The sequence below is a fragment of the Zymoseptoria tritici genome, chromosome 13 (assembly GCF_000219625.1).
Source record: "Zymoseptoria tritici IPO323 chromosome 13, whole genome shotgun sequence".
NCBI classification, from domain to species: Eukaryota; Fungi; Ascomycota; class Dothideomycetes; order Mycosphaerellales; family Mycosphaerellaceae; genus Zymoseptoria; species Zymoseptoria tritici.
Window position 1 is genome coordinate 109,123 of NC_018206.1, and position 24,721 is coordinate 133,843.

At 55.8% G+C, this 24,721-nt stretch overlaps 9 protein-coding genes across 9 annotated transcripts; 2 read left to right on the top strand and 7 right to left on the bottom strand.

Annotated features, from left to right (window-relative positions):
- Positions 1-1,539: 1,539 nt before the first annotated feature.
- On the bottom strand, positions 1,540-3,096 carry MYCGRDRAFT_12471 (uncharacterized protein; the record flags this gene model as incomplete). Its single annotated transcript, XM_003847783.1, has 1 exon — positions 1,540-3,096. A coding segment is annotated over one exon (1,557 nt), but the record flags the coding sequence as incomplete, so codon positions are not given.
- Positions 3,097-4,517: 1,421 nt separating this feature from the next.
- MYCGRDRAFT_77668 (uncharacterized protein) lies at positions 4,518-5,262 on the bottom strand (the record flags this gene model as incomplete). The annotated part of the gene is made up of 2 exons (XM_003847782.1): positions 4,518-4,877; positions 4,952-5,262. The coding sequence occupies 2 exons, from the start codon at positions 5,138-5,140 to the stop codon at positions 4,518-4,520; spliced, it is 549 nt and encodes a 182-aa protein (XP_003847830.1).
- Positions 5,263-8,282: 3,020 nt separating this feature from the next.
- On the bottom strand, positions 8,283-9,055 carry MYCGRDRAFT_18057 (uncharacterized protein; the record flags this gene model as incomplete). The annotated part of the gene is made up of 2 exons (XM_003847781.2): positions 8,283-8,818; positions 8,878-9,055. Coding segments are annotated over 2 exons (714 nt in total), but the record flags the coding sequence as incomplete, so codon positions are not given.
- An 843-nt stretch (positions 9,056-9,898) lies between these two features.
- Positions 9,899-10,707, top strand: MYCGRDRAFT_77672 (uncharacterized protein; the record flags this gene model as incomplete). The annotated part of the gene is made up of 2 exons (XM_003847466.1): positions 9,899-10,305; positions 10,358-10,707. Coding segments are annotated over 2 exons (714 nt in total), but the record flags the coding sequence as incomplete, so codon positions are not given.
- Positions 10,708-16,184: 5,477 nt separating this feature from the next.
- Positions 16,185-17,441, bottom strand: MYCGRDRAFT_106442 (uncharacterized protein; the record flags this gene model as incomplete). The annotated part of the gene is made up of 1 exon (XM_003847780.1): positions 16,185-17,441. A coding segment is annotated over one exon (1,239 nt), but the record flags the coding sequence as incomplete, so codon positions are not given.
- Positions 17,442-17,755: 314 nt separating this feature from the next.
- MYCGRDRAFT_77678 (uncharacterized protein) lies at positions 17,756-19,495 on the bottom strand (the record flags this gene model as incomplete). Its single annotated transcript, XM_003847779.1, has 1 exon — positions 17,756-19,495. The coding sequence occupies one exon, from the start codon at positions 19,469-19,471 to the stop codon at positions 17,756-17,758; it is 1,716 nt and encodes a 571-aa protein (XP_003847827.1).
- Positions 19,496-19,713: 218 nt separating this feature from the next.
- MYCGRDRAFT_88378 (uncharacterized protein) lies at positions 19,714-20,463 on the top strand (the record flags this gene model as incomplete). Its single annotated transcript, XM_003847467.1, has 1 exon — positions 19,714-20,463. One exon carries the CDS (start codon positions 19,714-19,716, stop codon positions 20,461-20,463), a length of 750 nt encoding a protein of 249 aa, XP_003847515.1.
- Positions 20,464-21,136: 673 nt separating this feature from the next.
- On the bottom strand, positions 21,137-21,823 carry MYCGRDRAFT_97259 (uncharacterized protein; the record flags this gene model as incomplete). The annotated part of the gene is made up of 2 exons (XM_003847778.1): positions 21,137-21,342; positions 21,451-21,823. The coding sequence occupies 2 exons, from the start codon at positions 21,821-21,823 to the stop codon at positions 21,137-21,139; spliced, it is 579 nt and encodes a 192-aa protein (XP_003847826.1).
- An 887-nt stretch (positions 21,824-22,710) lies between these two features.
- On the bottom strand, positions 22,711-24,316 carry MYCGRDRAFT_111586 (uncharacterized protein; the record flags this gene model as incomplete). The annotated part of the gene is made up of 3 exons (XM_003847777.1): positions 22,711-22,779; positions 22,997-24,032; positions 24,090-24,316. 3 exons carry the CDS (start codon positions 24,314-24,316, stop codon positions 22,711-22,713), a joined length of 1,332 nt encoding a protein of 443 aa, XP_003847825.1.
- Between the last annotated feature and the right edge of the window lie 405 nt (positions 24,317-24,721).

Consider the following 24,721-nt stretch of genomic DNA (forward strand, 5'->3'; position numbering starts at 1 on the left):
ACAATCCGGCTAATTGTCTACGGGTAAAAGTAATCACTTCCGCGTAGATTGAATCCCGGCATAGATATCCGGACAAGCGAGCCGAAGTTGCGACACAGCGAGGCGACGAGCGTTAGCAACGAGGGAAGTAAGTACTAGACCGAGCCTAAAGCGAGGTCGTACGTACGATACCCGAGCGCGTAAGGCATAGGCTCGTTTGAAAGGTTAGCAAAACTATTTGGGCGCCGCAGGCTCTATTACAAAGGCTGGTTTTGGTAGGAGTAGCAGTTAGCCGGACTTTCATTTTGTTCTCCTTGTAGACACTTCGCACCGAATCTGCACCCGCAAAAGCTTGACCGGGAAGTTGATGCAAGCTTGATCCTTGTTCCTGGATCCCGCGAAGATTTGATCTGCCGGCCTCTGCCGGAGATCAACAGCAGCGATACAGGGTTCAGACAGAAGAATAGGAGGTACGCGAGAAGTCGTGAGAGTGGGAGGTAAAGGGGTGTGCGGGCGCGAGTCATTCGCGTGTATTGCCAATTGCGGTATCAATTGCGAGTCAGGTATTCGTGGTTGGAACGCCATGAAAAGCCGTACATGAAACTCTTTGCGTGTTGAGCGAAAAAGATACATCATATTGCAGCGGCACGCATTTTTCACATGCAACTTCTCTTTCCCGAAAACAGGCGGTCGGCGTTCATATACGGCAATCGCAGACCGTGACGTGGTTGTGTGGCTTGATCCTATCAGCAGTGAACGATGGAGATGGATACCTGCATGAAAAAAGGATGGAAGTAAGTAGAAGAAGCTGCGACACACACACGTTTCGGCTGCGTCGTGGATGCTGGTGAGATAATCGTACATTTGGGAATCGTTAAGACCGAGGCTTCGTGAAGACCAAGGCCAGATGGCACCAATGACCAGAGTTGGGTATTGCGGATTCGATGCGTGGAGCCGGTGGTTTTCATCGTACGTCCACGTTCCTCATACGAACGGCATAAGCGGATAGGGATAGCGCTCCGTGCGCCTGAAGTTCACATTCAAGCACATCGGTGTCCGCTGCTGTTTGTTCATTGTGCGCCTGATGCGCGTGAGGTCACGCTGCATGGCATCGGCATCCCGAGGCGCGGAGCTAGTGGTTTTCCATCGTGCGTCCAGGTTGGATCGCCCGGCCCGGAGTGAATATGGCGATCTTCACATGCAACCTGTTGCTGGGCGGGCACAGGACTCGCATCGCAATGCTTTCCGGGAGCGGTCAACCCACGGCAAAAATCGTCATGAAGTCGGTCGGAGGTCACGGCTAGTCGCCGAGAGATGCCATGAGACCAGTAAATGGCAGTCCCGCCTCAGCGTGGAGAGTGAACTTCATCAACCAAAGTGTCACTCCTCTCACCCCATCCAAACACCCCCCGTACTCCTCACCCCACCAATCCTCCCCGCGCTCTCCATAATCCCCTCCCTCACAACCCTCTCCCTCAACGCCTCAAACTCCGCCATCTCCCCTTCCAACCTCTTCGCTCTCTCCACCGCATCCTCCCCCCCACCACCACCACCAAACCAACCGCCAAACCACCCCTTCTTCTCCACCCCAGCCGTCTCTGTCTCCTCCTGCAACTTCCTCAACATAACCCCCCAATTCGCCAGCCCAGTTTGCAAACATTCTCTACACTTCTTCCTCGCCTCGGCCTCCGTTCGATCGGTGTTCACCGTGAGAAGAGTTCCTTCACTCCGCAAATCCGCGTTGGCGATCGTCACAGCCTGTTTGGTCCACCCGAGTCCTTCTTCCCTTGCCGCACTGGCGAAGAGGATCTCGCCGATGTAGAGCATGAGTTCGCTTTCTTCACAGGTGGGGCGGTCGGTGCTGCGGATGAGGGGGATGTCGCCTGAGGGTGGCGGGGGTGGGAAGGCGGGTGGGGTGGTGAGCAAAGTCAGGAAGGAAGGCTTGGTGTCCTCATGGGGAGTGGAGGGGGCTGGGAATGGCGAGACTGGCGCGGTGCGGCGAGCTCGTAGGACGGAGAGGAAAATGGGGAGGGCGGCTTGGAGGTTGCCGTTGCGGGCGTGGTGGACTGCTAGAGCCGTGCTGGCATGGAGGAGGTTGGGCGTGATGTCGCTCTCGGCGTGCGAGGAGAGTTTCAAGACGTGCGTTCTTGAGTCGAGAATGTCATCAGCGTTGGCGGTGATTGGTAACGCTCCCTTTGCGATGTCAACAGCCCAGATGTACATCTCCTCCGCGCTGTCTGGAAGTTTCTTATACTCCAGCCAATTCGCATAAGCCAGCGCGGCGTCCAACTTCTGTTTCGTCGTGAATCCTCGTCCAGTTAAGACTCGCAGGTAGTATGTCTCCGGTGGCGGACAAGGAGCCGTACAGTTCTCCTCCAGCGGTGCTTGCTGCATTCGCGGAGGCGTAGGTCTCGGATCTGGGTTGGACGGACCAAGCATGACATCCTTGGGAAACACAAGATTTCGCGTAGTATCCAACACCATGTCATCCAGATGCTCCGCAGCTTTAGCACATCCCATGATAACCTCAAAGTATCCCGACCGCCACGGCCACGACTTCTCAGAAATATCATCTCCAGCCCTTCCCACGCCTGGGATCAATATGTCACCTCCGTCCGGTGATCGCAATCCCTTCCCTTCCCTCTCAGGATCTTCCAGCCGGGTCAATGCATCACGAAACGCCGACCCAGCATCCACCCAGTTGATAGTGCCGATCGTTTCGAGGTGTGCAGGATCGGAGAAGAATCTGCCAGCTCGGAGGTATTTTCTCGTCCAGAAATTCCACTCCGCAGGGGTCGGGTTGGCGCGCTCTTCGGTCTCGGTCAAGATGCCGTAGTATGCGACTGCGCCGAGGGCGAGGAATGTCCAGCCGAGGGCGGTCCATTTCGTGGCTAGCCAGACTTGCTCTTTCACGTATTTTCTGTTCTCTGTCGTCAAAAGACGTGCCAGTTGTTGTGAGGGACCATTGAGGGGTGCGGGGCGGTGGAAGGCGGGTTGTGATAGGTAGGGGAGCTGTGGTCGCGGCGGGTGGTTGGCGACGAGGAGGAGTTGCGAGTTTTGTGTGAAGAGTCGTGGCTTGGGGATGAGATGGAGTTGACTCGGTGGTCGCAGAGGGCGGAGGGAAAGTATTCGAGCGGCGGGAGGAGATCGGATCAGCATGGCGACGATGTGTATGGGATTGTGTATCGACGGAACGGAGGATTCGATGAGGTCAAAGTGGTGATGTTTGAAGCGGCAAAGCTTCGGGTCGATCTCGTCCATCTCTCTTGTGGGAGCTCACTTCACATCGAGTACTCTTCATTTATCAACACAACTGAATACCAAAATGGCCAATCTTGTGAACAGTTCCAACGGCAATAGCATCGTCGATCTCCACAACCAACTCGACACCCTCTGGGCCCGCTACCTCGACTTACTAGACGAATACACCTCCGCCCAAGAAGCCATCAAGCAACATCTATCATCCGGCTTCCTCTCCCTAGCAAAAGCAAACTTCCACTCCTCCGGACGGAGATATGGCCAGGATTCTTACGACCAACGAGCGGTAGCTACTACGAGGGTTGCATTCAAGACTGAAGGAGAGAGATTGAAGATCTCAGTCACCAAGCTCGAGTCACATCCCAAAAGCGACCAAGCAGAAACATCGCCCGAACCATCGAAAGAAACCCCAAATTCCTCACCCGAACCATCCAAACCGAACAGCGAATTAAACGAGCCGCTCAAAAACCACCTCCCCTCCCCCTCCCCAACCCCCGAACCCGACTCAACCCCCAATCCTCCCACCAACACCGCCGAGAAACTCAGCGAAGAACCACCACCAAAACCCACCACAGAATCAAGAGATCCAATCCGCCAATTCGGAATCCTCATACCTCCAGCCTTACGATCAGCCCAGGCCTCCTTTTCAAAAGCCGTGCTCGCACCGGAAGCTTTAGCTCGAGCTGTGCACGCTGCGCGAGAGATGCGAGGGGTGGAGATGGAGATGAGGAGGGCGAGGAAGGGGTTGAGGAAAGCTGAGAAAGCGGGCGAGGGGAGGTGAGGTGAGGGTTGGAAGAATGGGGTCGGTGAAGAATGATGACGGAAATTGGGGGGGGGTAGGTGCCAGGGCGATCCGGTTGTCCAATTTTGGTGTCCGGGTGCATTGCAAAGGTGCCGCAACTTGTCTCCAATGTAGAAACAGAATGCATCGCCAGGTCTGCAGCGCTGCAGCTCACCATTTGTTGTAGGGCACTGAGTTAGAGACCGCGTGCGCTTTGGACATATTGCCAAAAGATTGTCCGAGGACATGAAAACATTATCGCTAAAACCGCTGAATCCACCCACCCAACCTGTGCCGCTCGACCAGAAATCATATCTCGCTCTTCCCTTCACCAGATCGTGATATCTGCGTCCTTTGCCAATATCCATATCTTCCATCCATTCCTCTCTTATCCATATCCATCTCGTCCATCTCATCCACCTCATGCACCTCGTCCCACTTCTCAGTCTCTGTACGTTCCTTCATCCCCCATCAATCCTCCCCTCCCTCTCCCTCCCATTCACCAAGCATCCCTCTCCCACCCCGGATCCTGCACAAACCCCCCCAGCACCCGACTCCCCGTCTGCAACAACGGATGCCCCACCACAATCTTCAAAAACCTCTCCAACCCCTTCCTCCTCTCCTCAATCACCGCATCATCAAAGCGATTCAGATACACCTTGCCGGGTAGAGCGGGTATACTCACCCTCGCGGATTCCCTCTCCAGTAAATCCCTGAAGACTTCGAAATCGGAATATCGACGTCGGACTTCGGAGCGGCGGAGTTTGAAAGCGGGAATGTTGGTCGACAGGCGGATGAGGTAGGTGGTGTAGCGGGAAGAGGGGGAGGAGGTGGGTTGGTGGGTTTGGGGGTCGGTGACCTATTCATCGCACCTGATTGTCAGCATGCTGTTCTCTCTTCTCGCCATGTTTGAAGAGTATGAATGGCGCGTACTTCAATCTCAAGAAAGTTCTCCGGAGCGCCGTAGATTTCCTCAAAGGATTGGGTGTGAGATTCGCGGCCCGTGCTGGCGAAACCGGTCGGGAGCGTCCAGGAGGTTTTGTGAGGGTTGGTTTGTTGTTGGGGTTGTTGTTGCTGGGTGCCGTCGACGGGCGGATCTGGGCGGGGGTCGATGCGTTGCATGGTTGGGTGAGGTGTTGCGTGGGAGAGATGCGAGTGTCGAGGGCGTAGTCGAGCTTGTGAGTGTCGAGGGCGTAATGGTGAGAGGGCTTCCGCTGCTTGGGCTTCGGCTTCGGCTTGTGCGAGGTGGAGGATGCGGATGTACAGGACAATGGAGTCGGAGGGTTGGCTGATGTTGATGTTGATGTTCTTGGAGAGATGATTCTAGTAGCTCGTGCCGGGAGGGACGCCAAATGTGGGGCTGGCTGCTTCGGGTGATCGCGTGGTTCGAGTTGCATGGGATGCTCGACTTCACTTCACTTCTGTATGTCTTGCCTGGGGCTGCGCTTTCCCTTACCTGAAGTAGAAGTATGTCTCCGTTATCTCCTGAGTGGAGAACGGAAGGAACGGGAGAGTGATGAGGAGTTGGGTGATGCTTCAACAAGCATTTGTGTATTGTCACGGTATCTCTCAAGTCGTGTACAATCAGCCTGCGAGACGATCTCTTCGGCCCATCTCTCGCACTCTTCAATTCTCCTCCACGTGCGTGCAATCAGTGGCAAGTACTGCAGTCATCGACCACATCCACCCTCATCTCTCATCACCACATTCAATCTCCTCGAATAACCACCCCAACAACAGCGCCGACCACCGCAAGTATCACGAATCCCGGTACCCCAGCACTCGAGGCACCACCCCTCTGCACCCCCGCATTCCGATCAATCGTAACCAGTCCCGTAGCACTCGCCCCAACAAGCAAATGACTCCCCTCAACTTCCGTCACCGTCGCCGTCGTAGCCGTCGTCCAAATCGAAACAGGACGCTTCATCGGCTGCATCTCGTCGTTGTTCATCGTCTTGTACTCGATGACGGTGTGGTAGATGATGGTCGTGAAGATGGAGGTCTTGTCAGACATGCCTGGGACGGGAGTTGGGAGGACTGTCACCTGCGGTTCCTGCGTCATCGTGGAGAGGAGATGACCTTGATGGTCGGAGTTGTGAGCGCAGGCTTGGCCGGCGTTACCGCAGAGGTCGGGGTTGTTGAGGATTGGGTTGAGGGAGGAGTCGTCGTCGCGCTTGATGTTGTCGTCCGAAGAGCTGTTGGGCTGGACGGCGGAAGCGTTTGCATGCTCGTCATGGTCTTCCTCATTGTAGCAAATCATGCCCGGAGAGCCACACCAGCCAAAAGGACTCCGATGTTCTTCGCCGCCACCGCGACCACGGCCTGCAGCAGCATCGATGTTGATCTCATCGCGCTTGCCGGTAATGGCTGAGATGGTGTCCGGCTCGATGTTCTCAGCGACTGCGCCCAGTGTGTCGTGCTCGCCCTCTTCCTCATCGTGGCAGGAGGTCATCCCCGGAGATCCGCACCAGCCAAACGGACTGCGATGTTCTCCTCCGCCACCACGACCACGGCCAGCGGCAGCAGCAACCTTGGCGTCACTGCGCTTCGTATCGGCATCGATGGCGGGAGAAGCAGACTCGATGGAATCGTCTAACTCCTCATCCTCAACCTCTCCTTCTTCAGCATTAGCACAAGCCGTCCCCGTAGCGCCACACCAACCAGTATACCCCGCGCCTCCACTCCCACGATGACCGCGCTTGACCTTGTCAGAAGAAACATTCTCCCTATCGGCAAAGAACTGCTCCACCGTGATATTGGTATCTGGCGGAAGCGGCAGAAGGCAATCAACAAGACCAGGCTCCTTGCAGAAACGGGTGAGACTCGGGACGAAGCGGGTCTTGGAAGCGTCGCCGCGGGCGAGTAGGGTCGTGTTGTTGTCGACAGTATCGGGAGATTCGTCGGTGGTGTTGTTGCAGACGAGGTTCGGGTCGAAGCGGAGGCGGTTGTGGCAGATGGCGGAGCACATGCTGGCGATCTGGCGGTGCTGTCAGTGAGAGCGCCTTGATTTGAGACGAAATGCAGCGGTGGATTACCTTGCAGAAACAAGCTTCGATCTGGTCTTCCTGGCCGGATGGTTGATGGCAGCCCGTAGCGTCGACGATGGTCTGAAAACAGACGAGGCAATCTGAGAGCAGTCAGTTGATCATGTCCTAGAGATGAAGTGCGAGTTGTCACCCACGATCGGTATCCGCGGTCGAGACCAAGTCCACGGCATGGACGAGCACAGTGACCATCACCACGACCAGCCAGACAACTGGATTGGCTCTCATCATGTCCTCGGCGATAGGATGTTGCTTCTGAGATGCTCCGTGATATTCTGATAGTGAGCGACGAGGATGGTGAGCGTCGTCAATGCAATACCTTGGTGAAGTTGTGTCGAAGTCAAGACGAGGCCATCCGCGGCGTTTGTTGTTGATATTCTCGTTGCCGCGCTAAGGATCTACGGCCGCTCCCGTGTTACTCATATCGGCGTGGTACGGTTTCGACCGGTGAGGCATGTCGAGGGATCTGGAAAAAGTTCGTGGTCTCGCTTCGAAGCTATCTTTGCAAGCGTCCGAGCATCTGTCAGTTGCTAGGGAAATCGAAGCAGAGGAATGGTCACGCATGCGACTATAACAGCGTGCCTTGGTCAGGTACTCCATACGATCAGATCGACAGTCAGATGAGGTCGGCGCCCACGGCGTTTGTTGTTGACATCTTCACTTTCCACGCTAAGAGTCCCCGGCTAATCCTGAGTCGCTGAGCAGACACGCTTTCGTCCGGCCAGCATGTCGTGGAACGTGTGGTCATCTTGACACTGGCTGAGTCGATGTCTTGCTTCCGGAAAGTCTTCACGAGCAACGGCCCGGTGTGGTTTCAGGTGCGAGGGACGTTCGGGCAGGTCAACGAAGGTCACGCATACGAAAGAGTGCCTTTGTTGGGGGCGCCGTGCGAGAAGAGAGACCGACGGTCTGAGCTGTGCCAGAAGCTGTTCAGACAAATATTCGAGACGCTTAGTTTCAGCGCTGGTACTGGTTGAGGCACTGGCCCATCTTCATTGTGGTTCAGACCTGTCAGGTCAGCAGAATCAAGCCAGAAAAATGACGACGTACAAGTGAGAAGTTCCAGAAGGCTTCACTCTCGGGGTAGGAATGTTCTTCCCGAATTTGTCGCTTTTCATGTCGTGCGCTGCTCATGCTCAGGCGCCCATACAACATCGAAGCGGCAGGCCTTGTTCCGAGCCTCGATCGACCCCGAACTTCCCATCATCCAGCACATTCGCTCAATAAAAGAGCAACTCGACCTTCCCCTCCTCACTCATATACCTCTCCTTCAACTCCCTCCTCGCCAACAAATGCGCCAACGGCCCATGCGTCTCCTTCATATCCATAATCCCCCTCTTCTTCTGATCAATATGCGAAGCATCCACCACAATCCTCTCCAAATTCTTCGCCGAAAGCGCTCCATTCTCCCACAGATCAATCACCCTCTGCGGCGTGCCCACACCAATGTTCATCCTCGTCTTGGCTACCAGCTCCACAGCCTCCTTCAGCTTGATGTGTTTGGCGAACAGCTTCGCGACCATGGCGTCTTTCGTTTGGAAAGTTCGCAGTTCACGGGTGATGTCTGCTGCTCGTAGGCCCGCTCCGGCGATGACGAGGGTGTGTGGCGCGCCGTTTTCTCGGGGTGCGTCGCAGAGTGTTCGGCCTTTTTCGCCTCGCTTTTTTCGTCGTGGAGCGGCGAACTTTTCGAGGAAGGTGGGGATGTTGGTTGCGATTCGAGGTTCTGTCCAGGTTGTTGTGTCCGTGATGGCTTTCTCTGCAGCAAGGCGTGTTAGCGAGAAAGATCGGGAGGTCCTCCAAGCGACGACAACGCACCTGAGATATACGAGTCCTCCGCTTCTACTGTGCTCAGGTCCGGATTGAACCTCCTCGTCCGCTGCGCGATGTGATCGGCCATGAGTGTGCTGTCCATATGTCCAATCGCCAGATTCACTCCCAACTTGCTGTCCAGTGCATCGTCGTTGATATCCTTGGGCTTCTTCGGCCTCTTCTTCTTGGGCTTCTTCACATCCTTCTTGCTCTCGACTCCTTCATCATCTTCTGCGCTGCGCTTGCGTTTTGCTGAGGCATTCTTCTTCTGCGGTTCTGGTGAGTCGGAGATGTCTTCGATGAGTGGTACGCCAGCCTGGTCGGAGTCGGAGTCTGCCATTGTCAATGTGGTTGGAATATGTTGGACCTCTTCACTTATGCGGATTTAAATTTCTTGAAGTCCGACGTCTTGCTCGTAGAACTAGCGTGAAAGCGGAGCCACCTCCGACGAGGACATGATCCCCATCTCCTCTCTCTTCTCGCCGACATCACAAGATCAACATCATCCCATCAGTTGAGTTCATTTGATGTCAGCTTGGCATCAAGTCTGTCACTGCGGACCCGCGGATCTCATTGCCCCCGCAACAGTACGGCATGGCGGACATCGAATCCCAAGGACGATGACATCCCGAAGGAGCCGGTCCAATGTCACTCGTGCGAGTCTCGGCGATCGCCGTGCATGTATCTCGTACCATGACCATCGACCACGATATGCCATTTCGAACCCCGCAAAACATCCGCCGTTGATGCGGGGTATCGAGGAGACACTGGATACTGTCCGTAAAGAGGGGGGCCTCGATGCCTGCAATGTGTCGTCACTCGATGAATCTTGCCCGAATATCTTTCAGCGGGGACCACACCAAGGACTATGGGGCGCCATCACCCGACCTCTGGACATGCCTTCCTGCCGTTCAGCCGATGGTCCTGGTGCTGACTCTAGGAAATATCCGCTGTCACCGAGTATTCGAGGTCAAGTATATATCTTCTTGCTGTCTCTCCTTTTTCTGCCTTCATCTTGCTACAACTACTTGACTCCACAAGCCTGCATTCAAAGCACAATCATCAATCATGCCCAACACCAAAATCGTCCATGTCCCCCATCTCGGCGGCATCGATGCAGCCTATCAAATGCCGCAGCCGTACGACTCCTCCAAGCCCACTCTTGTTCTCGTCAACAGCTTCACAACCAGCTCGGAGTTGTACCGCAGCCAGTATGCCAACAAGGATCTCACCAATGCCATGAACTTGATCGCCATTGAACTTCTCGGACATGGCCAAACCCGGACCAAGTCGGAGAACTTCACCTACTGGGACACTGCCATCATGAATCTCCAAGTACTGGATGCATTGAAAATCACCGGCAAGATCTTCGTCCTCGGAACAAGCCAAGGCGGCTGGATCACCGTCCGCATGGCACTGCTCGCGCCAGAGAAGGTATGTCAACATCCCAACTCAAGACCACGAGTCCACGCTGACCAACCCACAGATCGCCGGCATCATCCCCCTCGGCACCTCCCTCGACAACGAAAACTCCCACACCGTCTCCCTCGGCTGCTGGGACGGCCCCGGCCTCCTCAAAGACAACATCTCCACCTGGACCACCAACACTCCCACCTCCTCCTTCGAGCCGGACACCGCCTACTGCGACTTCCTAATCGACATCGGCTTCGGCAAAGACGTCGACAAGGACACCCGGGAATACTGGCGTCAAACCATCAAGGCCAACTACCAAGGCGACGACGGCCGACGTAGGATTCGCATGGCGGCTATCAATCTCGCGGATAGAGATGGTCTGCACTCGAGGTTGTCGGATGTGAGGTGTCCCGTGTTGTGGCTGCATGGTACGGACGATGCGGTGTATAGTGTGAAGAACGCGGAGAGGGAGATTCAGTTGTTTACGAATAGTCCGGATGCGAAGTTGCAGGTTGTGGAGGGTGGGAAGCATTTCTTGTCGTTCAGTCATCCAAAAGAGGTGGACGGAGCGTTGATTCAGATGGCGCAGAAATATGGGCAGTGAAGAGTCGGGCAGTATGTTCTGGATCACTCTGTATTACCAGCTATTCGCTGACGTTCCCTGCTCTCCCTCTCCTCGCCGGTCAGCCTCCCCTCTATTCCCTCTCTCTCGACACTTTGCTTCCTCTCCTCAACTTTTTCGCCATCTGCATTTTTTCATTCTCGACGATTCGTACATTGTACGCTCTCCAGCGATGTCAGAAACACGATTGATTTCTCTTCTTCTCTATTTTCGAAGAGGCCTCAGCATCAGAAGCCAACGTTGCTCCATATGTTTCTCCAGCATTCCGCCACCCGCACATGCAGGAATTTGGGAACACACCGGGACCACGGCGTCGGGAATGCATCTGGATCGTTCGTGTGCTTCACTCCAACATCGTCATTTACATACCACACCGTGTGGTCGGTATACACTTACCTACCATAACATGGCCTCGTACCCTTTCTCCTCTAATAACCAGCAAAGTTGTCAATTCTCTTCCCGAGTATCGACATCATGCATCTACCATTATCAAAGACCGCAATAGCGGCACTGTTCTTTACTTCACTAGCCATAGCTGAGACCACAGGACCAGCAAGAGCGACCTGTCCCCGCGACAATGGCAAACTCTACACGACTCGTCAGGGCCAGCAGTTCCTAGTCGAATGCGACATCGACCGCCGAGGTCGAGAGATCGGGACGATTCGCGTCGACTCTCTGGACGAGTGTATCTTGACCTGCGACACGACTCGGGGTTGCGTAGACGTTTCGTTGTCGGGTGTGACTTGTGAGTCGTCGCATATACTCACTGCTCCTACCCAACAGACCATCGAGCGGCTAACGACTATCGACAGGCACTCTGAAATCCACCCTAGGAGAAGCAGTTCCTCGCAGAAACTACTCCTCTGCCCGCCTCGTCACTCGAGCCACGACCTCCTCTGCCTCCACTCCAGGCTCAACATCTCTCTCCTGCCCCGCCAGCAACGGAGTCACTTACACCGCCGAATCTTACTCCAAATTCGTCGTCGACTGTGGGGCCGAGTACTCCGGCAACGACATCGGTCGACAAACAGTTTCCAGCTTGACGCAGTGTGTCGAAGCCTGTGACGGGACGAGGGGCTGTGCCGCGGTTTCGATGTTGGGGAACGCATGTTACTTGAAGAGTGACGTCGGACAGGTCAACAAGAGGAATCCGTCGATTTCTTCCGCGAGAAGGACGGTTGCTGGTCCATCTTGTGCGGGTGGAGAGCGGGAGTATACGGCTAGTACTGGGGAGAGGTTTGCGATCGAGTGTAATATCGGTAAGGGAGTTTTTGGCCGCTCTACATCTATGCATTCCATTGACCAAGTCGTCCAGATCATCCAGGAGGAGACATCGGCACGGCGGCAATGAGAGGCGAACCCGAGTCGTGGTTTGGACAGTGTATCGAGATGTGCGCGAGTACGACGGGGTGTGTTGATGGTACACTCGTAGATCGTAAGTGTCGTCCTCTCGTCTCGCTCTTGCTCATGCCACCACTGACCTCTCCATTACAGGCACCTGCAATCTCAAAGGCGAACTCCGACCCGCAAGATCCGTGTCCGGCGTCCGCGGCGGTCGTCTCATCTCTCCTCCCGGCCGGTCACCCCCAAAACCCGGCCCTCCATCCCCACCAGGTCCAGACCGTCCTCCACCACCGCCCGGCTCGCCTCCTGACAGACCCCCACCTCCCCCTGGTGGTCCTCCCAACCCGCCCCCAGGCCCACCTCCACCAAGACCTCAACCCGTCTCCCCCGCCGACGTCGGCACCTTCGAATACCTCGCCTGCTACACCGACAGCAAACGAGACCGCACCCTCGACGACGGCTTCCTCTACGGCAGCACCCGGCAACCCATCACCGCTGAGACATGCGCCTCCTTCTGCGAAGACTTTCGCTATTTCGGTCTAGAAGACGGAGACGAATGCTACTGCGGCAACCAAATCCGGACGGGAGCGAGACAACTCGCTCGAGGATGCGATGTCCCTTGTTCGGGGAATTCGAGCCAGATTTGTGGCGGGAGGGATGCGTTGAGTTTGTATCGAAGGTTGAGGAGGGCGGAGGAAGAGTCTCCGACTGGGACGGGCAGGGGGACTACTACTACTACGAACCGGTCGAGTCGTTCCAGTACTCCGGTGACCACTACGACGACTACGCCATCTTCGTTTACGACGTCCACGTCGAGCGTGTCGAGTGGAAGCAGCTCCTCGTCGACTTCGTCTTCGAGTTCGAGCAGCTCCTCATCTTCCCAACGATCTTCAAGCCGAAGTAGCTCAGCGACGACGACGCCAAGTTCTACTCGAACGGCGACTCGTTCTTCCACCACGACATCATCGCCCTCAGCAACATCGTCCCTCACGAGTACAAGCAGTCCCTCCTCTTCGAGCTCCTCTACAAGCTCAAGCAGCTCAGCAGACTCAACCTCAACTTCGGACCCCGTCACGACCACGACGACGACAACTCCTTCGTCTACCACTACAACAACGTTCACGACGTCAACACTGACTTCGATTTCATCCTCTTCTTCGAGTGAGAGCAGCTCTTCATCTTCAAGCTCCTCCTCCTCCTCTTCCTCCTCCTCCTCGTCTAGCTCCTCCTCGTCGTCCTCCTCCTCGTCTTCATCCTCCAGCATCTCAGCGACCCCAACACCTATTGTCGACCCCGTCCCAGATGAGGATGACGAGCCCATCCAGGATCCTCCGGCACCAGGTCAAGCGACTCCCACTAGTGGTGAGGAAGATCCGCCTTTGACTCCCAGCGACACGCCTGCGCCGGACGAGCCGCTACCGGAGGAAGAGGCGCCTCCGCCATCTACTAGCGAAGCACCTCTTCCCGAGGAAGAAGAAGAAGAAGAAGAAACGCCAGCTCCCACGCCAGATGAGCCGTTGCCGGAGGATGAGGCGCCGCCTTTGAGTCCTAGCGAAACGCCTGCGCCGGAAGAGGAAGAGGCGCCGCCTTTGCCTCCTACAGAAACGGCTTCGCCCGACGAGGTTACAGGCACGCCAGCTCCTACGCCAGATGAGCCGCTGCCGGAGAATGAGGAGGAGGAGGAGGAGGTACCTCCTTCACCGCCCAGCGAGACGCCCGCCCCCAACGAAGAAGAGGCGGCGTCCCCGTCTGCTAGCGAAACACCTGACCCCGAGAATGAAGAAGAAACGCCAGCTCCCACGCCGGATGAGCCGCTCCCCGAGGAGGAGGAGGAGGCACCTCCCTCAACTCCTAGCGAGACGCCGACTCCCGATGAAGACGAGACGCCTATCAACGAGGAAACGCCAGCTCCTACACCAGATGAATCGCTTCCGGAAGAAGAGGAGGAGGAGGAAGCATCTCCCTCGACTCCCAGCGAGACGCCCGCACCCAATGAAGAAGAGCTGCCTCTACCATCTACTAGCGCGACACCTCTTCCCGAAGAAGAAGAAGAAGAAGAGCCGCTTCCGTCGGAGGAGGACGAGAACGAGGACGCACCTCCCTCAACTACCAGCGACGCACCGATCCCTGAAGAAGAAGAACAAGAGACGCCAGCCAACGATGAATCCCCCACTCCCACACCAGACGAACCTACCGAGGAAGAAACTCCCGATCCAGCCGCACCCATCGAATCCGACGAAGCTGTCGATCCCGTCCCAGCGCCAGAACCGACAGCCACAACGACTGCCGATCCGGAGACTGCGGAGACGCCTGCTCCCACCCCTGCTGAGCCGAATGAGGAGGAGGACGTTGACCCGACCTCAGCGCCAGAACCGACAGCCACAACCCTCAATCCCGAGGAGGCCGCAGAATCTCCAGCTCCAGTGCCAGATGAGCCGACCGAGGAAGAGGAGACCCCCAATCCAGCAGCCGTACCAACCTCCTCACCCTCACCAGAACCAGTCGAAACCACTGATCCAACTCCAACACCTGAATCAACTCCCGACGACGACGAAAGTACAAATCCTGCTGCCCCAACCCCCGATGAACCCCTCCTCTCCCAAGAACCACCAATCGCAGAGGATGAAGCCCCTCCCACCGACTCAGCAACGCCCGATGAACAACAAGCCGTACCCACGCCTGACGGCGAGGGACAGCGACTCACCAAACGCACCATCCCAACGCCCACGGACCCGGACAAGCTCATCTTCGTCAAAGGCCGGGATGGACCGATTGATAGGCAGGAATATGATTTGTTGATGGAGAGGAGGAGGAAGTTTCATTTCTAATCTAAGCGAAACCCTGCTGAACCCTGGGAGGACTCCGGGGGCAGGGGGGGGGGGGGGGGGGTGGAGAGGGTTGGAAGGGGGTGGAAGGAAGAGAGGGTGGAAAGGCAGGGTCGGAAGAGATGGGAAGACGGAGGAGAGCAGGAGAAGACATTCAGAAAGGTAGGGTTGGAAAGGGAGTAAGAGAGACCAGGAAAGAAATCAGAGGGGGTACAAGTTGAATGCGAGTGAAGCCCTCCAGCTTTTCGAGACATGCTGCACGCTGACCCTGGCTGTTTGGTGAGTATAGCGAAATATCTGAGAAGATGGAAAGACTGGTCGCCGATGGAGATGGTCTTTTCGATTGTCGACTTTTCATTCTTCATCCCGCCTGCTTGACATGTTGACTCTTTGACTTGAGTCTTTGACCCTCATGGACTTCGTCCTTCTTCGTGCTGGAAGTTGACCAGGCTTCTCGTGCGTATCTCCGACATACACCGTGTCAGCTCTCTCAGCATCCACTCTCATGTCGCACGATGGACACGCGCCTCCTGCACATAGCTCAGGACACATTCAGCTCATTTTGACCGCCTCTCACCCACCATCTCTGTCCACCCCACAACACATCCCTCTCCACCACACCTTTCCCATGTCCACATCTACGGCATCAGCCTCCCGGGATCCCTCGGAAACAAACTCGCCAACCTCACATTCGGCAACCCCAACCACAACATAACAATCCTCTCCAATCCAATGCCACCGCCCGCATGCGGCGGACATCCATACCGGAAACAATTCACATAGTCCTTCAGTCCATCACTCTTCGGATCGACCGGGGTGACATGTTCCCTCATTCTCTTCTCCAGATACGTTGCGTCGTGAATACGCTGCGCACCGGACATGATTTCCTGCCCGCGCATGAAGAAGTCGTAGGAATTCGAGTAGCCCGCGTTGGGGTCTTTCGGGTCGTACGCCGCTTGCGTCTCGGCTGATGGCATGGTGTAAAAGGGACGGATAGCGAGGGGGAATTTATCGAGGACGTAAAAGTCTGTGCCGTATTTTTCGAGGACGAGAGCGCCGAGTTTCTTCTCTTGAGGGGTGGAGAGGTCGTCGAAGTCGTTGAGTTCTTCGCCCGCTTCACGGAGCATGGCGATGCCTTCTTTGAAGTGGAGGCGGGGGACTTTTCCCGGAGGAGGGAGTTTGAATTCCTCGACTTGGTAGACGGTGCGCACGAGGTCGGTTTGTTTCTTGTACTTCGTGCGGAGACCGTTGAAGATGTACAGCATGAGTTCCTCCAGCAGGGTGACCACCTCATGATAGTCCTCCTCAAACGCCATTTCCAGATCCAGACCCGTGAATTCCGTCAAATGGCGGGCGGTATTGCTGTTCTCCGCGCGGAAAATGGGTCCGATTTCCATCACACGTTCGAAGCGGGAGGCGATCATCATTTGTTTGTAGAGTTGGGGAGATTGCGCGAGGTAGGCTTTGTCGTTGAAGTATTTGATTTCGAAGACGGATGAGCCGCCTTCGGTCGCGGCGCCGAGCATGCGAGGGGTGTTCATGCCGAGGAAACCGCGCTCGTCGAGGAATTCGGTGAAGAGTTTCTGCACGCCGTATTTGATGGTGAAGATGGCGTGGTTGAGGTTCGCTTTGAGGTCGATGGTGCGGTTGTTCAGGCGGGTGTTGAGGGAGACTATCGGTTTTCCGTCTTGCACGGCATTCTCCTCTCCTTCGGCGGGGATGCGTCCTTCGGCATCGGCGACTTGCAGGGGGAGTTGGGAGTCGGCTTTGCAGAGGATGTACAGCTTTGTGATGTGGACTTCCAGGTTCTGGATGGTCGTGCTCTTAACCGGCTCGAATGGCTTCTGCAATGTTCCGTGCACCACGACTTCGCTCTCGGTGGGGATTCCTCCTGCGAATTTGACCATTTGCTTGGACAATTTCTCGGACTGAGCAACAACAGCCTGGATGGTATTCGGACCTTGAGAGAATTGCAGGAACGACAGCTTCGCACCTTGATTGCGAGCATTGTTGACCGTCGCGCGGAAGATGACTGCCGGTCCTTTTCCTTCCTCAATCGCCTGTCCATCGTGCTTCTCCGCCAGGTCCGCGAGTTTCTCGTGCTTGGCTCCGGTCGATGTCCTCACTAGAGGGAGCTCGCCGTAGTCCTCCTTGCTGATGTCGTTGGCGTCGGCCTCTTTCTTCCGTGCTGCCTCTTCAGCCGCGAGTCTGGCTCTCTTTTCCGCCTTTTCCTTTTCTTTGGCTGCCTTTTTCAATGCACTCTTCGATGGTCCCTTGTCGTCGCCTTCTCCTTCCGCAGCTGGAGCAGCATCTTTTGGTCGCTCGGGGATTTCGGCGGAGTCGGCCATGATTGTGGTGTGGGAATGTTGTTGTCGTTGTGGAGAGAAGGAAGTCAGTCAGTCAGAATTTCTTCCGGTGACGAAAGTGGGATGTTTCTGGCGTTTGGTGGGGGTGAGTCAATGCTTCATTTCCGTCAGGGAAGGTTGGACGAGGATTATGTAAGGTAACTCATATCTTCACTTGCAGACGACGATGATAGAGGAAGTCCTTGAAGTGAATCTATCCCATTCATCTATCGTTGCAGTCTCGATTTGTCTATTCTTGTCCTCCCCGCCATGAATCGATCTTCAAAACCTGGCGTCAAAATGCTAGTCTATTCCTCCTCTACACCTCAATCAGTCTACGCAGCAGCCTCGACAGTCCCCCTCACACCACCCTTCCCACCAACCTCTCTCGCCACCACAGTCAGACTCAAATCCGCATTCACATTCACCTGAATCTCCACCTTGCCACCCTTCTTCACACCCTTGATACCCACCTCCGCGAGCGACTTGCCCGCCTTCCACACCTTTGAGCGGATCTCCTCCGGCTCGTCATCGCTATCATCGCTATCATCCTCATCCTCATCATCCTTGTTCCCATTCGTAGCCGGCTTCTCCTCTTTCGTGACCTTGATCTCGCGAACACCTTCTGCCAATTTGAGGAGGACATCGCCGCCGTTTGCAACGCTGATTTGAGCGGTCCTCCGTACTGGGACAGGAGTCTCAGCGGCGACGATGACGGCGAAAGAGTTGTCGCCCGTGACGAGCCCGATGGCGTGAGGGATGTGAGGAGCGGCGGTGACGATGGCTTCGGTGTTTTCGGCGATGTCGGACTTCTCGAAGCCAGCGATGAGCAGTGCTTGGATGGAGGCGCCGCGGGAGGTGAGTTCGCTGGGATTGATGGCGGATGGGGATGTGCTCGGTGCGATGATCGTGGTGGATTCAGGGAAGTGGGAAGCAATGTTGGAGGCGATCTTGGGAGTGTGAGAGGATCCGCCGGAGAGGAGAATTTCATCAATGTCGAGGAGGTCGAGACCGGCTTTCGCGACGGCGCTCTCGACAAGACGTGTGATGGATGCGAAGACTTTGCTGGCGAGAAGCTCAAAGCGAGTGCGGTTGACGCTGAGTTGAAAGTCGATGCCGTCAGAGAGGGATTCAATCGAAAAGTTGGCCGATGCACCGATGGAGAGGGACTTCTTGACAGCCTCCGCCTCGAGAGTGAGCTTGGACAGACTCTTTTCATTCTCACGCGGGTCCTTGGCAGACTTGTTCTTCTTGAGGAACTCCTTTGCGGCGTACTCCACGAGAACCTTGTCCAAGCTGGCACCACCAAGCTCATAGTCGTGGACGGTGGCCAGGGTAGTGTACAGACCGGCGCGGCTGGCAATGACTGCCACATCCGAGCGGTTGCCACCGAGATCCGCGACAATCACAGTCTTGTCCTGTTGAGATGGCTTGTCCTCTCCGTTTTGCTGCACCTTGGCGTCGTGTGCGAGAAGAGCAGACACCGGCTCGGAGATGTACTGCAACACTTCAATCCCAGCCGCAGCCGCATCAGCGGTGAGAGCCTCCTTTTGTACATCCGTGAAGTCAGAGGGAACTGTAATGACCGCAGCCGTAACATCCTTTCCAAGGTAGTCCGCCGCCGACTGCTTCAACTTGCGCAGATGGCGAGTTGTAATCTCATCCACAGTGATTGTGCTCCTCTCTCCCTTGGCATTGCCATCCTCGTCCACATTCTCCTGCACGCTGAATGCCACGCTCTTTCCGCCGTTGTGTTCGATCGGGTGGGCGCTGGAGTGGCATGGAGTGGGATCGATTTCGGAGAAGGACTTTCCCAAAAAGTCGCGGAACGAGGCGACGGTGTTGCGTGGGTTGCGGACGATTTGTGCTTTTGCTTGTGTGCCTTGGAACTCTTCGCCGCTGACATAGGAGAGGATCGTGGGGATTTGTCGGTCTCCCTCTTCGTTGGCGAGGACTAATCCATCGTAGGCGAAGCTGGAGTACGAGTTGCCGAATGAGATGCCAATTGCCGTACGCTGAGGCGTTTCTTGGGTGTTGTCGTCGGCGCTCATTGTGGTGGTGTATGAAGAAGGAGGATGTTGTGTTGTATAGAGAGGGTTCTTCCTCACCAACCAAAAGTTGCAGATAGTCCCTCTCCAAAACTAAATTTCTTGCGATCCTTGTCTCAAGCCAGAGCAAGGGTCCGGATGTGCCCGCCGCTTGCCGGACTGAGGTCCGTCCAAATATTCAAGACTTCAATCAAAGTCCATCAAATCAATCCTGCTCTCCTACAACAACAACACCCCCCTCCACCATGTCGTCGACGACAATCCTCCTCCCCGGCGACACCGTCCCCTCCGCCCTCCTCCCCCCACCCACCAAAAAAGGAACCCTCACCCTCGGTCCCGGCCTCCGCCACATCCCGCCCAGTACAATACTCACCACGACCTCCGGCACTCTCCACACCGACCCCAAAAAGTCCGCCCTCTGGCTCGAACATCCTCACGGCCGCTACCTCCCCTCCGTCAACGACCTCGTCATCGCTCAGATCCACCACTCCTCCACCGACGTCTACCACTGTCGCCTATCCCCTCACACACCATACGCTCTCCTCGGCCAACTGTCATTCGAGGGAGCGAACAAGAAAACCCGACCACAATTAAAGTCCGGCGATCTCGTCTACGCACGAGTCTGCAAAGCGAGTAAATGGGAAGACGTAGAGATCGAATGCGTGAATTCGAATTCCGGTAAAGCGGAGGGGATGGGTCCGCTAACGGGTGGTATGGTTTTTGATGTTAGTCCGGGGTTTGCGAGGAGATTAATGATGGGTACGACCAAGGATGGGAAGAGTGTGGGCGGGGTGGTGGTGCTGGAGGAAGTGGGGGAGAAGGTGAGGTTTGAGGTTGCGGTGGGGAGGAATGGACGGGTGTGGGTGGACAGTGGGAGTGTGAGGGAGACGGTTGCGATTGGGAGGTTGCTGAGGGAGACGGATGAGGGAGGGTTGGGGGTGGAGGAGCAGAGGAAGTTGGTCAAAAGGGTGTTGAGGGAGAGTGCTGGATCCTGAGGAGGGTGGAGGTCCGGTTTTGCGACGCTTTTCTACATCATGATACCCACTTCGATTCACCGTTTGCATAGACGACGATACGGACTCAGAAGGATGCATACCAATGGTACTGGGAAGACTTCTGCGTACGATCGACCCGCCGATGACTGAATGTACGGATCGTCCCCCCGCCGGCCCTATGTGCCTCCGTCGAAACAATCCGCCATCTTTGAGACTCAATTCGCAAATACCGCATCCTGTCTGCTTCAAATGCCATTCAGAAACGAGCCGCCCGAATGGATTTTGCTCTCGCTGCATGGCCACCGACAATGAGAGTGCTGAGTCGTGAGGACGTACTTCTGCTTTGCTTGCTACATCATGATACCCACTCGATTGCCGGTGCCAGGCCTGCAGGCGAGATCGAGGAGCGCGGCCTTGCGGAAGGCGGATAATCATGAATAAAAGCCATATCTCTGCCCGCCGCTGCTCGCATACGGTGGAGTCCAAAAAAACAAGCTGGCTCGACGTGTCCTCCGCTGACTCTCGTGGTTCCCGTCATGCCAAATTCAAAAATCAGAGCTCCAATGCTCAATGCTCGCTTTTGGTCAACCCTTCGGAACCACCGATATTCGATCCGCTCAATCAAAACTCCGTCCGCTCCAAAACAGCTTCAACACGCCGTCACGCTCACAAATCAACCCTCCTTCTCCCACCTCAACGGCTGAAACCCCCCACCCTGCGCCTTCAGCACACTCTCCACCCCGGGTCCCTTCGCCCTCGCATCATTCCTCACCACCTCCCCTCCACCCCTCTGCTGCTTATGATACCTCGCCCACATATCGCTCTTCGATCCCGGAACCGTTTGTTCCACGATAAACGCCCCTGCCACCTCGTCCTCCCCTGCTCCAACCTCACCCGCGCCTCCCTCAACTTTCTTCTTCTTCTTCTCCCTCCTCGCAACCTGCTTCTGGAAGTGCACCCTCTTCTGCTGCGTCGTCATCGGCACACCCCTCACCACTCTACCACCCATATTCGCCGTCCTCGCCCTCATCGCCACTTTCCTCGCCTTGGTCTCCTGCTCCACAGCTTCCAAGTCGAATTCATCAGGCGGCGGGAGAGGCCTCTTGGAAGGTTCCAACTCTCTCGCGCGCGCTTTTTTCGCCTTTTCGACTTGAGCTTGGAAACGGACGGCTTTGCCGATGTTGGTGTTGGGATCGAATTTGGGGACGCTGGGTTTGGTAGTGGGGTTGGGGTTGGCGGTGGGTTCGGTGGGGATGTTGCGGAGGGCGGTGGAGGCGGCGTGGGGACCTTTTGGTTTGGGGGCGCGGTGGTTGGATTTGGCGGGACGCTTGGGAGCTGGGGCGCGAGCTTTGGGTGCCATTGTCAATGGAGCGAGGAGGGAGTGTGTCGGGTGTGATTGGTGAGAGGTGGTTGTGGTTGAAGGGTGTATTGAGGTGTTTGTTTTTGAGGGAGATGAGTCTGGTGGTGTTGTTGTTGGTACTGAGATCCGTGACTGAAGAAAGCAGCAGCTGGGAGCGTGCGTGCGTGATCGGCTGATGATTGAGCCAGCTGAAAGAAGGGAGTAAATTGATTGACCGTACGCTAGCCGCTGAATAGCATGTGATAGGCTTGGCTGGCTAGCAAATTACACATGTTTGGAGCTCATCCCATGCTCACCCGGCTGTCTCCTCGATTCTAGCTTTTCGTGATATCTTTTGCTTCGCTTGATTCCCGCTATACCAACGCAACCACATCCTGAACCTAGCCGCTCCCACGAAGCAGCTATATGCATCCCACCCACTTCTGCTGCCGATGTCGAAGCATACACAGATATACCAGCCCAGCTCCCTGCTGTCCACAGGTTTTCTCCTTGTTCTAATCCACTGTATCAAGCCGCCGTGGACTGTTGAGCTTCTTTATATCCAACCCAGCAAGCCGTCAAGTAGCGGCCCCTCCCTGGCCAGTCTCTACGGTGTAATTTGAGTGCTCTGAAGCTTGGAGGATGTTTAGGAAGGTCTAGAAGGGGCAACTGACGCCTGAACGTGCGAGTAGGCTTCAGGAGGAGAGCGAGGAATTGTATTCAGTCTTGATGCTCCTGTCGAGTCCAAGGCCCCAGTACTGGGCATGTCATGAGCCGAGCCGACCGCGCCATGAGCACCAGAAAGATGTCGTTGTCGTTGCGGCCTCCTTGCGAAGGAGGCGGTGCGGTCTGCGACGATTCCTCACTCGATGGCGGTCAGGTGCTGTATCCAGTTTCTGCGGCGGTAATCATGTGCCGATACACTGCCGGGTGCCAAGGTATTTCATTCCTCTGCGAACTGCGCCCAAGGTCCATACCTGTATCCTGATGTGTGCATGACTCTGCTGTCGATATCGTCCTTCCATTTAGCTTCCTCTATCATATCAACTTCGACGCCCCAACCCCCCTCCTCCTCATCAAAATCCCCCACAAAACAAACAGCCCCACTCCACCAACCAGCATGACCAACCCCCCAAAAACCTGCAACCCAAGATAACTCTTCCTCTCCCCCTCCGCCTGGCCCTTCGAACTAACCTCCGCCAACGCAGCCGCGATCGGCGGCCCAATCAAACTCGCCACACTTCCAATCCCTTGTGCCATACCAAGTCTCGCGCCGAAGACCTTTGGATCCGGACAGACTTGCGGGAATACACTCGGCGGCAGGGGGATGAGCGCACCGCTAAAAGCACCATAAAGCGCAGCGAAAGTGACGAACGATCCAACGGATGTAGCGCCGATCCACCCCAAACATAGCGCACCGGAGGAAACCACACAGACAACCCAAGGAATCATACCGCCAATCTTAGCAGCGGAGAGTCCAGCAACAAGCCGACCAACAATACTGGTCGCTTGAGCAATAATAGATATGTAAAGGGAAAAACTCCTCGACGTCCCCAAATTCTGCTGGGCGTAAGACGGGATGAAAATAAAAGGGACCATGTATCCGCAAAAGATGAAAAAGTTCGACCAAGCGTACGCCCAGAACGGAGCGTCTCGCAGGGCAGTTTTGTCGAAGAGTTTCCTCGGAGCACCGCCTGCCGCTAGATCTCCCAGATTCGTAGCGCGGAAGAGGAGGAGCGGGAAGGAGAGGAGGTATGTTCCCAGCATGATAAATCCCATAGCGCGGACGGTCCAGCCGAAAGATGTCCGGGAAATGAGTTGTTCGAAGACAAGAGTATATATAATACCTCCAATCGGAGCGCCGCAGGTGGTAATTCCCATTGCGATAGCGCGGTTTCGTTTGAAAGAGCGGGAAACGAGGGCCAAGCCGGGGAGGTAGAGCAGGCCGTTACCGAGGCCCATGAGCACGCCTTGGGTTAGCATGAGTTGGTAGTAAGAGGAGGAGACGGAGACGAGGAAGACGGAGAGGGTCTCGATGAGGGCGCCGGTGATGAGCATTGTGCGGAAGTAGCCGAGGTCGAAGAGGGGGCCGGAGATGACGCCGATGAGGATGAGGAGGAAGATGGTTACGGTTCCGATCCAGGAGATTGTGGAGGCGGGGAGGGTGGGGAGGTAGGAGGTTTCGTAGAAGGATTGGAAGGAGCCGAAGGCGAAGGACATGCCCCAGAGGCTGTGACGTGAGCGTTAGCAATGGGTTGAATGCAGTGAGTTCGTTGCGTTGACGCACTTTCCGAAGACGAGGAAGGATCCTGCGACTTGTAGCCAGGCGCGAGTACCGCCATCCTTCATCGGTGGTGCGGCGGTTGTGGGTGCGTGGGCTTCGGCTGGCGTGATCATCTCCACTGCCTGCTTGTCTTCGTCCGTCTTCGCAAATGTGTCGCTCTTCTCGGATCCAGGAATGGAGTCATGATCCTGTCGTTCGTCCACCAGAGTTGTTGAATCGTTCTTCTCCATCTTCGAGATTCGATCGCCCTGACAGGCTGGTGGCGAGTGTTCTGTGGTCCACTGCCTGGTTGAAATGTGTGATGCTCGTGCAGTCCAGAAAGTCGTTGCAGAGCAATGAATGACAAGAACAAGACCAGGACTCAATCCATGTATCAAGAATGAAGGAAGAAAGCACGCAATGCGAAGACGGAGAATAGACAAGTCACTGAAGGTACGGTACCAGGGCTAGAGATCCTGCGTTACCTAAGCGAATACCGTTCTTCTGGGGTTTGGCACTCCTTCTGCGGAGGGCTTGGAGAGAGGAAACTGCTTGGATTTGCGGACGGTTTCCGGGATTGGTTGACAGCGGCGACAGGGTCGAGTCTTGCATGGATCGCGGGACAATAATGGACGCCATCGTGGGAAGTTGTATAC